General features: G+C 36.2%; 1 protein-coding gene and 1 long non-coding RNA gene across 6 annotated transcripts in view; both read right to left on the bottom strand.

Moving 5' to 3' along the window:
- Positions 1 to 6,360, bottom strand: part of LOC107555115 (syntaxin-2-like) — a 19,286-nt gene extending 12,926 nt beyond the window's left edge. For 2 of the 5 annotated variants that reach the window (XM_016237812.1, XM_016237814.1), the window contains exons 1-7: positions 6,168 to 6,358; positions 5,964 to 6,085; positions 5,656 to 5,736; positions 4,850 to 4,949; positions 3,048 to 3,122; positions 2,870 to 2,943; positions 2,660 to 2,768 (exon numbers count right to left, since the gene is read on the bottom strand). In XM_016237812.1, the coding sequence (XP_016093298.1) occupies positions 2,660 to 2,768; positions 2,870 to 2,943; positions 3,048 to 3,122; positions 4,850 to 4,949; positions 5,656 to 5,736; positions 5,964 to 5,993 (469 nt within the window). In that variant the 5' untranslated portion in view covers positions 5,994 to 6,085; positions 6,168 to 6,358. Of the gene's footprint in view, positions 1 to 1,267; positions 1,347 to 2,659; positions 2,769 to 2,869; positions 2,944 to 3,047; positions 3,123 to 4,849; positions 4,950 to 5,655; positions 5,737 to 5,963 lie in introns of all 5 variants that reach the window. The other 3 variants (XM_016237815.1, XM_016237817.1, XM_016237813.1) reach the window with 3 other exon arrangements.
- A 1,045-nt stretch (positions 6,361 to 7,405) lies between these two features.
- LOC107555102 (uncharacterized) lies at positions 7,406 to 9,083 on the bottom strand. Its single transcript, XR_001605136.1, has 3 exons — positions 9,032 to 9,083; positions 7,950 to 8,096; positions 7,406 to 7,836 (listed from the first exon to the last, which is right to left on the bottom strand). It is a non-coding gene; the product is annotated as an uncharacterized lncRNA (long non-coding RNA).
- Between the last annotated feature and the right edge of the window lie 1,800 nt (positions 9,084 to 10,883).

The following is a 10,883-nucleotide window of genomic DNA, read 5'->3' as shown; positions in this document are numbered from 1 at the left end:
TTTTTTTTTTTAAACTAAATATCTCCCTTTGGAGTGGACTTTGAGATTTGTAACTTTCTAGATCTTTTTTATGCCCAAACATACACACTACACACTGACTAAAATTAAAAAAGTGAAAAAGCATAATAGGACCCTTTAAAGCGTCTTTGGTGTTTCCATGTTTTCTACAAAACAAAACCTGAAATCGAGGGGTTATGACGTCATTGGCAGGCCACACAGTGACACTATGGACGGTCCGTGTCACTAGTTAAAATTGCTTATTTCTCTGGATTTAAACATTCTTCGAAACATTTGGGATAATGTAAGTACACAAGTCAGCAAAATATATAACACTGTTCTAGTGGTTTTTGGATATTTTAATAAAACAATCTTACATATTGTGCCTTTAATGCAAAAACAGAATGGTCTGATTTGAGATTTGTGAAATTATGTTACATCAGACACCGGAGTAAAAAAACGGTTCCGATTTATTGCCGGAAACTTTCCCACAGTGCTGATTTAAAACAAGCAGGTGGTTCTTAGATCTCTTGTGTGCCATCTGGACTCGCCATTCTTATTTTGGGTTGGTGCATAGATAATTTCTTCTTCTGCTCTTTCCTGTTGTGACGGTTAGTGTTGCGTTACGGCGCATACCCCCTTCAGGATTGATTGCCTATGACTGACTGTATTTGTTGTCTGACTGCATAAACCGAACCGTGACTCCATACCGTGACAGTTCGGGACAAATACATGTAACGTTACACCCCTATGGGAAGGTAATCTAAATATAAAAAGAGGAAATAAGATGCACAATAAAATATCCAATTTATCTAATGTATATCCAATATAAATCTAAGACTTTTTAAAAATCTCTATGGCTACATTCATACTGTCAGTTTTTGGGATTGACAACAGCATTTACTTACAGGTGTGAGACTCAAAATGTCCCGTTCACACAGCAACTTACATTAGCGTCTCGAATACTGTCTGTATGAATGTGCAACGGGAGTCAAGCCCGTTTTCCTTACCAGTTACCATAGTGACAGTGACCAAAGTAATATCAAAGATGGCGACGTCCATAAAACTGAAAGTCTTATCACTTTCTGACACGACAAGAGTCCAATCGAACCGTAAGTTCATCTGTCAAATCTTCATTAGCTGACAGCAGCTTTTATGTTTGGGTGGAGATTTTGTCAGCTGTTAATGGTCTAGTTTAGTAAGCTAGTTTTAAGGTATCGTATGTACATATGTGCTTGTGAATGTATGAAGTTACTCATGTGTGACTTACTGATCTCCAGCTGTCTCTGAATCCTGCTTTTGCTTTTCTCTCTGAATGACATTTGGGCTTCATTATATCGCGTCATGACCTCTACAGTCCAAACAAGCCGTTTGCTGTAGTTCTTGAAAATTGATTTTTTTTTTTTAAACTAAATATCTCCCTTTGGAGTGGACTTTGAGATTTGTAACTTTCTAGATCTTTTTTATGCCCAAACATACACACTACACACTGACTAAAATTAAAAAAGTGAAAAAGCATAATAGGACCCTTTAAAGCGTCTTTGGTGTTTCCATGTTTTCTACAAAACAAAACCTGAAATCGAGGGGTTATGACGTCATTGGCAGGCCACACAGTGACACTATGGACGGTCCGTGTCACTAGTTAAAATTGCTTATTTCTCTGGATTTAAACATTCTTCGAAACATTTGGGATAATGTAAGTACACAAGTCAGCAAAATATATAACACTGTTCTAGTGGTTTTTGGATATTTTAATAAAACAATCTTACATATTGTGCCTTTAATGCAAAAACAGAATGGTCTGATTTGAGATTTGTGAAATTATGTTACATCAGACACCGGAGTAAAAAAACGGTTCCGATTTATTGCCGGAAACTTTCCCACAGTGCTGATTTAAAACAAGCAGGTGGTTCTTAGATCTCTTGTGTGCCATCTGGACTCGCCATTCTTATTTTGGGTTGGTGCATAGATAATTTCTTCTTCTGCTCTTTCCTGTTGTGACGGTTAGTGTTGCGTTACGGCGCATACCCCCTTCAGGATTGATTGCCTATGACTGACTGTATTTGTTGTCTGACTGCATAAACCGAACCGTGACTCCATACCGTGACAGTTCGGGACAAATACATGTAACGTTACACCCCTATGGGAAGGTAATCTAAATATAAAAAGAGGAAATAAGATGCACAATAAAATATCCAATTTATCTAATGTATATCCAATATAAATCTAAGACTTTTTAAAAATCTCTATGGCTACATTCATACTGTCAGTTTTTGGGATTGACAACAGCATTTACTTACAGGTGTGAGACTCAAAATGTCCCGTTCACACAGCAACTTACATTAGCGTCTCGAATACTGTCTGTATGAATGTGCAACGGGAGTCAAGCCCGTTTTCCTTACCAGTTACCATAGTGACAGTGACCAAAGTAATATCAAAGATGGCGACGTCCATAAAACTGAAAGTCTTATCACTTTCTGACACGACAAGAGTCCAATCGAACCGTAAGTTCATCTGTCAAATCTTCATTAGCTGACAGCAGCTTTTATGTTTGGGTGGAGATTTTGTCAGCTGTTAATGGTCTAGTTTAGTAAGCTAGTTTTAAGGTATCGTATGTACATATGTGCTTGTGAATGTATGAAGTTACTCATGTGTGACTTACTGATCTCCAGCTGTCTCTGAATCCTGCTTTTGCTTTTCTCTCTGAATGACATTTGGGCTTCATTATATCGCGTCATGACCTCTACAAACTTACGTGACAAGTTAGTGTACTAAAAAAAAGAGAGACAATAAGGGCATTAGATCAATTTGGGATTAAAAATGACTGTACTGGATGGTTGGATGAAAAAAAAAAGAGGCAAAGATTTAATACCTGTGTTTTCTGAATGCGTGCATCCACTGAGGCTTGATTCATCTGTTCATCTGGAGGTAGATTCTGTTGCATTGCTAAGAAGAAAATGGATGAGAATTCAATTAATTTTCTTGTCCAAGTGCAATGGTACTCTTATCTTCACTATCCTCAACAGGCCAAAGCAGAACATTCATCTCACATTTGAGGCTGGACCGGACAAAGTTGGCATGTTTCTTGATTTCCACTGTGAGCTGTTCCAATTCTTCTTTTGTTCCTGAAAGCAAAGGCATATTTTAGAATAAGGGAAATTAATAATTTTATTCAGCAAGGATGCATTCAATTTATAAAACGTGACACTAAAGACATTCATGTTACAAAAGATTTCAAATAAACATTCTTCTCAATGTTATTTACAGTTTCCAAAAACTGCTTAAATTACATTGCAGATTAAATTACATTGAGACTCTTTCCTGATGTTTCAGGGCCTGATGTTCACTTGATATGCAACTCACATGTGCTAAACTAAAAATCGGCTATCAAAATGTGAGTTTTTTTCTCTCCCAGAGATAACCGTTCCAGAACAATTGTGCCCATGTACAGCACTCTTACATTATGATGTGTCATGTTGGAGAAATATTGTGGTTTGTTATATGTGAAAATATAAAATGCACGCAGGTATATGGAAGAAAAGTAACTACAGATGGCTGTGCTGACTCTTAAAAAGGAGAAATATTACACATCCATTAGCACAATCCTCAAACAGATATTCCAATTTTACTATCAACTTGAGGATTCACTGAACATATATCACAAAGAAATATTACACTTGTGTGTAGAAGAAAAATTAGCATATATTAGTTTGTTGCAGAAACACTCACACCCTCACAGATGTCTTTATCTCAATCTCACATTCCTGCCTCCACATCCTATACATGCACTGCAAGTAACAGCATAACTAACCCAACACACTCACTGAAAATTAAGAATGTGATGGGGAAAATTACAATTCCTTGCATGCCCAAACTTGACTCCCAATTGTAACTTTTTTGTGGTCTCATTTTCTTATTCATTTGAATGATTTTCTATACATATAGTCGATATGGGTAGACACCATCATTCACAATAGCCATGAACACTAGTTAGATATTACAAATGCTTCCAAGTAAAACGGTGGGTGTGTGTGCAATACATGTGAAAAATGTCTTCCCTAAAGCAGTTTTCCTGGTTCCTGAGTGTACTGGTAAAGAGTAATGTGATGTGATATTTCTGGAAGAGGAATCCCATGGTCTTGCGCTGTTATAAGGCTATGTGCTTCTGGGCAGAGTTACAAAAACGTTCCTTTGTTCTGGGCTAAACCCTGAGTATCAGTTGTTTTTTTTGTGTGAATATAAATGAATGACGGAAAGTTTGAATGTGCGCTCAGTCATAGACAACAGGAGAATGACGCGAAGCCATAGTCATCCATTATGTAATAAAACAAAGAGGTTGAAAGCTAAAATTAAGTGAGTAATTTGGACAAATTTACAAATAACAAGATCTATAAACTATCTGTGGTGTCATTTTAACCCACTTATAAGGTGAAGAATGTGAAACATGGCTAAAACTGGCCTTAACACTGGTTTAAAAAGATGTTAAATAAGACCTAAAGGTATTATTCACAAAGAAATGAAAATCCTGTCATTATTTTCTTCTGCTGAACATAAATATATTTTGAAGAACGCTGGTAATCAAACAGTTGATTGTAGCCATTTGACTTCCATAGTAATTTTTTTTCAGTCAATGGCTACTGTTTCATTGGCTACTACATAGTGACAACTTTTTTTTTTTGGGTGAACTAAGTCTTTCACAGTACACTTACTGCAGGGACATCTCACTGGGGCAAACTGGGGTTAAGTGCCTCGCTCAAGGGCTCAAAGGTGATAGTTCATTAACCACTTCAACCTGCCAACCAGCACCACCTTGTTACTCATATTTCACAGTCTTTGGTTAATGATGACTTACTCTCATCAGGGTTGGGGGCTGAAAGGATCACACTATGTTTCTTCTTCACCTCATTAACTAGGGAAGAGATCTTATCAATGACACCTCTGACCTCCTCCACCTGAAATAAAGCGAAGCAAAGTTCAGAAACACAGTATTCTTTAATGGTTTTACTATAGTGTGCTCACTACTAACTAGTAACTACCCTAGTGTGAACTACTATGGATGCATGTTACAACCTTTTTTGTTATGAAATTTCTCTTTTAAAGATGTCATGCGGTGTAATTGTTCTGGTGTAACTTCACACGATCAACAAGGTGCATGGGGAAAAAAGAAGAACAGTTATTTTTAGACAATACCAGCAACCCTTGTGACATATTGTCTAAAAATAAATGTCATGCTGTACACTGTAATGCTGTGATGCCTAATATCAGTGGTACAATTTAAGACTATTTTTTTATTAATGATTTAATTTATGTGTTCATTTAAAAAGTGCAAAAGATTCCAGTGTTGCTATTGTTAACCAAAACTAAAATAAAATAGTTTTCTTTAACTGAAATATAGCTTAAATAAAATGAAACTAGTATTAAATGAAAATGAAAAACTTTAAATTAAAATCAGAAATATTGCCTGGCAGCCAACTAAACTAGATTTAAAATATCAGACAATTGTTAGTAATGAGCAAACATGAAAAGAATTATCAGATTTTCATAATAAGATTATTCGGCCAGAATTTTAAAGCATCTCAATGCATCCCAAAGGACGGTCCATCACCGATATATAGTGTACAGAAGAGGAGCATCTGTCATACAGGTGAATGACTGCACCTTTCTGAAAAAGTCCTGCATGAAGCCATCTTTCTCCACCGACACAGTGACACCCCCATCTTCACTGGCACTTTGCCTGCCCTAAAACAAGCCTCAAAGTTACACATGCCTCAAGCATGGAGAACGACCACTAGTTACACTGATGTGAGCACGGGAAGTAGACATAAGCAATAGAGAACGTTAACGTTACTCCCAAATATGAGCTAGTTTATGTAAAATGTTGTATTTTTGTAAGTACAAACATTGATATCAATATATTATTGACGATGTTAACAATTAGTCTAATTGGTTTATTATTAATCACTTGCCCCACTCAAATCAGCCAGTCGGTCCCTCATAACAATGTCGATTATCTTCTGTTGATTGTTCACGTCCCTTTCGGTCCGCGCGCGTTAAAGTCCATTGCAAAGCCTGACCAGATCGTGAGAAACTAATGTATGTCGGAGAAAGTACATGAATTAACCTTTGGGGTTCGTAACTTATCGATAAAAGCTTATAAATAAGGTGTTTACGTTCAAAGAGGTATCCAGTTATGAGGCGCTGTGTGTCTGTTCGGTTCCCTTCCTTCTGATTCACCGTCCTGTCAGTTCGGCTGAAACAGGGCGGTAGTAACCATAGAAACAGCATGGCGTTGTCAGGTTAATAGTTGTATTTGATATTTCTTTACTATTTACTGTGCGTTTCGATTAAATGGATATTACGATTCTCATTGTCATTATTCAAGTGTGAAAATTTAAAGTCCCGACGACGCAGCACATAGAAGACGTTGTCACGTGATGTCTGTTACTTTTCTCAGCACTCTTCAGAAGGGGCCAATCAAAATCATTTTAGTTTACCAATTGAGCTGCCGTGTACTTGAGCCTTTATATAAAGTAGACGGGCATATTTCAACTTGTATGTGTCAAGGAACAACACTTTCGATTATTTTAGAATATGTAAATGACTGCATTAAGATAAATATTGTTCTAAGATGTCAATGAATTCACACGGTGACAACGAAGGAAACTGGGTTGTCCACAATAAACTTTAATGCCAAAATAACAATTATTCAATGTAAATGACTGCATTAAGATAAATATTGTTCTAAGATGTCAATGCTGCTGAATGGCAGATTCATGCGCCACCTGCAGTTACTCGTTTAGTAAACAGTTCATAGAGGAATTTCTCTTCTTGTTTTCAGCAATTAGCAATACGAATTCAGACGGTGACAACGAAGGAAACTGGGTTGTCCACAATAAACTTTAATGCCAAAATAACAATTATTCAATTTTGCATGACATGTTCACCTGTCCATGTACATTTATTAATGCCATCGTTTTATCAAATCCTTCGTCACTATGAGCTCAATTGTGGCAAATTAAAGAGCCAAGCCACGTTAACTTGAGCTTTATTCTTCTTATCAGTGCACAATAAAACTCAATCTGACGAATCCCTTCAACACATCAATACAATCCTAAATGACCACTTTCTGAACTTCAGCTCTTCCCAATGTTTCTGATTTGTGTAAACCTTCCTTACCTTTCTTTTGTCTTATGCTATAATCATACTACAATTCAATTTTGATAAACAGAGCATCAATATATTTAATTGTGTGAAAAACATGAAAACCCATACATGCATATAGTACACGAACGCGAAGGTATTAATCAGATATAACCATTCAACTTTTATACCGGAAACCAGAAAATAAATGTTTACTTAATTCTATTAACAATCAGGGCCTCTAAACATAAAATCCAAGAAATCTGCAATTTGAACCATCCCTTTACACACACACACACACACACACACACACACACACACAAAACATGGTCTATATTCACTAGACACCAGAACAATTCAAGTGAACATTAGAAAGATTAAAAAAAAGTAGGACCATATGCATTTCCCCTTACAAACAGAAAACAACTTTATACCTGCTTCTCTCTGAAAACACATGTAGGTATATAAACAAACATTCTTCTGACAGTGTACTTCTTCACACAACTCAATCTACTTGGAAAATAAACTAATAAAAATGGCCCTATTATTCTTTGAGACCCTGAAACTGATCACTTAAGCAGGTTAGAGGTAGTACAAGAAGTCATCCAGGTTCATGTTGGGCTCCTTGTGAATGCTCGGACCAACCAGGAAGGCCAGTTTGTGGGCGTACTGTCATGGTGCTGGCACTCGGACGATACCCTTAACATAAAAAGGAAGAAAGTCAACCAAGAAGAATATGTAAGACAGTACATAATATTATAGACTATTAACAGTAGTGTGATACTGATGTAGTGATCTACATTGGTTATTACCTGCCAGTTGTAGTACATGTGGCAGAGTTTGTAGGTGAGTCTCTGCATGTGATCTGGTTTGAGCCGCTACTGTTGAACACCACGTTGTAGTGAATAGGTGCGACACAACCAAAGTGCACAGCCTGACTTACTATGAAGAAATCGTACCTGAATGAAAGCAGATGTAGTACAGAATAAAGGTGAGCAGTTTGCATTATTTTACGAATGAAAATGGCTAATATTAAGGTATCTGTTCAGTTTTTAAAACAAAATCTAAGACTTTTTAAAACCTCAAGACATGTTTTATTCAATACACACATATTTCTTGAAATTGATTTATGTACTAGTATATCAATACATGCAAATTAGAGGTCGATTGATATCGGATTTTACTTAAACAATGATAATGTGTTTAAAGAAAAGCAAAAAAATACTGTGTAGACATTAGTAAAAATCTATACATTGAACATGTTAAACAATGTTCTTAATCTTTCCTCCCTATGACAACGTGGCCCAGAGAGAAGCTACAAGAGTTTATACTGAATTAAATGGCAGATACAATTTGTGCAACCAAAACACCAATAACCTGAAAAAAAGATTTGATGCATAATGTGGACTTTTAAATATGAAATAAGCCCAAAATACACTAGGACTATATATTGTGAATACAGTAAACTGTCTTAATTCAACAGTATTAATCACTTAACATAAATCCACCGATTGCAAACTGCATTTTTAATTGGAAACATGCAGCACTCATATTTAAACTCATAGCCTTTTAAGTTTAATCATCACATCAGACTGTATCTTGATCCTGTTTTTTTTTTGTCCCCAGATTTAAGATTCTTCTCAAGGTCTTTTGTTTACCATGTAAGACCGTTTATAAGCTTAATGCAATTATCAGTGGTATTACGAGCCCTCTGACAGGTTTGCACGTGACGCGTGCAAATGATTGGTCCTACAAAATACATTATTAAGGGGTAATCATCTAACGTAAATGTTATCAGGAGCAATTAAATGGCTAATTATATATATATATATATATGTGTGTGTGTGTGTGTATAATGTCGATGAAAACTTAGAACTCGACGACCAACTCTTACCCGTTCTTGTTCTTCGAGAAGCTCCAAATGTTTAATTAACTCCCGACTGGCCGTTAACCTGATTTCATCTGTATCCCTCCGCTGCATAAGATATAAGTTACAATACATCATCTTATTTAGTTAATATTTTTCTGAATAATGCATGCTTTACAGTCTTTTCAGGCCGTAATTACTTATTTTCGATCGAAAAGCTTGCTGAAAATGGAATGAAAAAGGTTTATGAGGAAAACTATTTTATTTGGAAGGATACAAAACTACCTGTTACGGAGATCACCTGATCCCGCGGACGGTGCTTTCTGATGAGGACTCACGTTATAGCCTAATGATAGTTAACGTTTACCACCAGATGGCGCTCAAATACACAAAACACCACTGAACGTTCCAATCAACACAGGGAAAGATACGCTTTCAGTTATATTGCTAACAATAAATGTTGCTCACAATACATTTTTCTTTTATTTTCTGAGATGTCCTTACATATCTTGGGGGGATTTATTTACTTTAATTTAATTTTGTGTATTATTATTTACTGAACAATAAGCAGAGCACAGTTAATCGCCATTGTATTACAGGTGTAACACTGAGGTGCCTCATCCAACATTTCAGCAGATACAGAAAGTCCTTTTGGCGAGAAAGCAAAAGTTGTACCAAAAGCTACATTTTACCCCCGAATAACTATTTGCAATACTCCTTTCCTATAAATTATTTACTGTAAATAAGGGAAGTTTAAGAGATGTCACACTGTATTATGTGGGACGTTCTTTTAGTTTAATACACTGCTCTCTGCTCCTCATCAAGCCTGTAAAAGTTATATCTGGTAGGCAATGCTATGTCTGTGTGCATCATCCATCATTTGCTTTGATAAAAGCATGATCAGAAAAAGATCTGGGATGTACAAAAATAAGCTTTGACACAAATACTGGATGGGTACGTTTCCTAATTTCTGTCCCAACATAAGGACAGATCTGCCATTCATCAAGTGACATAGCCTGTCTTGTTTTGCTGCATTTGCTTGATGCTGCTTTGTGAGATATAGGACTCATGATTAGACATAACTGCACATTTGGACCTGATGTTTTTGGACACAAAAATATGTTCCATGATAGTGTTTAAAGCTGCTTCTTATATGTTCTCTTGCTTATTATTTTTACTATTATTATTTTACAGTAAAGGCCCGTTCACACCAAGGACAATAACTATAACAATAATGACACAGAGCAACAACATTGTTGGAATCACTTTCAGAATGATTTTTTCCAGCTGATGAATAATAAACACACTCACTGACAGCCCATCAGAATCCACCCGACTTTTAAAGACCTTGAGCATTTAAAGCAGTAGATGACAAAACAACAGCACGCTTATAATAAAAAGAATGATATTGAACATTGGTGTGGACTCTAATATATTCAGAATCTTTATAGATATCGTTCTTGGTGTGAACAGGCCTTAAGAATCTATCCCAGCATTCCTAGAACATTAGCAATTGGTTTCTAAGTATAACAAAATAAGGAATTATATGCTATCATGGTTTTCATAGCACCGAAATTTCTTAACAAAAGAAACCAACAAATATTGGATCATTTTGTTTCACTTTCACCTGATAAATGCATTTTCGTGTTCTAGTGCCTTACTGAATCTCAACTGCTGCTTTCTTTTTCATAATGCTGTCCATCTGTAGCTCTCCATTTACCAGAATGGGCAGTGCTCTTTTTTGCCTCTCTCAGACTTTGATGAAAGATTAATGATTCAAATGTTAAGGATGCAGCATAGCCTCTCTCTCTCTCTCTCTCTCTCTCTCTCTCTCTCTCACTCTTTCTTCACTCACCTCCACTATTTCATACATTCTCCT

This window comes from Sinocyclocheilus grahami, unplaced genomic scaffold (assembly GCF_001515645.1).
Source record: "Sinocyclocheilus grahami isolate Dianchi unplaced genomic scaffold, SAMN03320097.WGS_v1.1 scaffold525.1, whole genome shotgun sequence".
NCBI classification, from domain to species: domain Eukaryota; kingdom Metazoa; phylum Chordata; class Actinopteri; order Cypriniformes; family Cyprinidae; genus Sinocyclocheilus; species Sinocyclocheilus grahami.
This window is presented reverse-complemented; position numbering and strand designations above follow the sequence as displayed.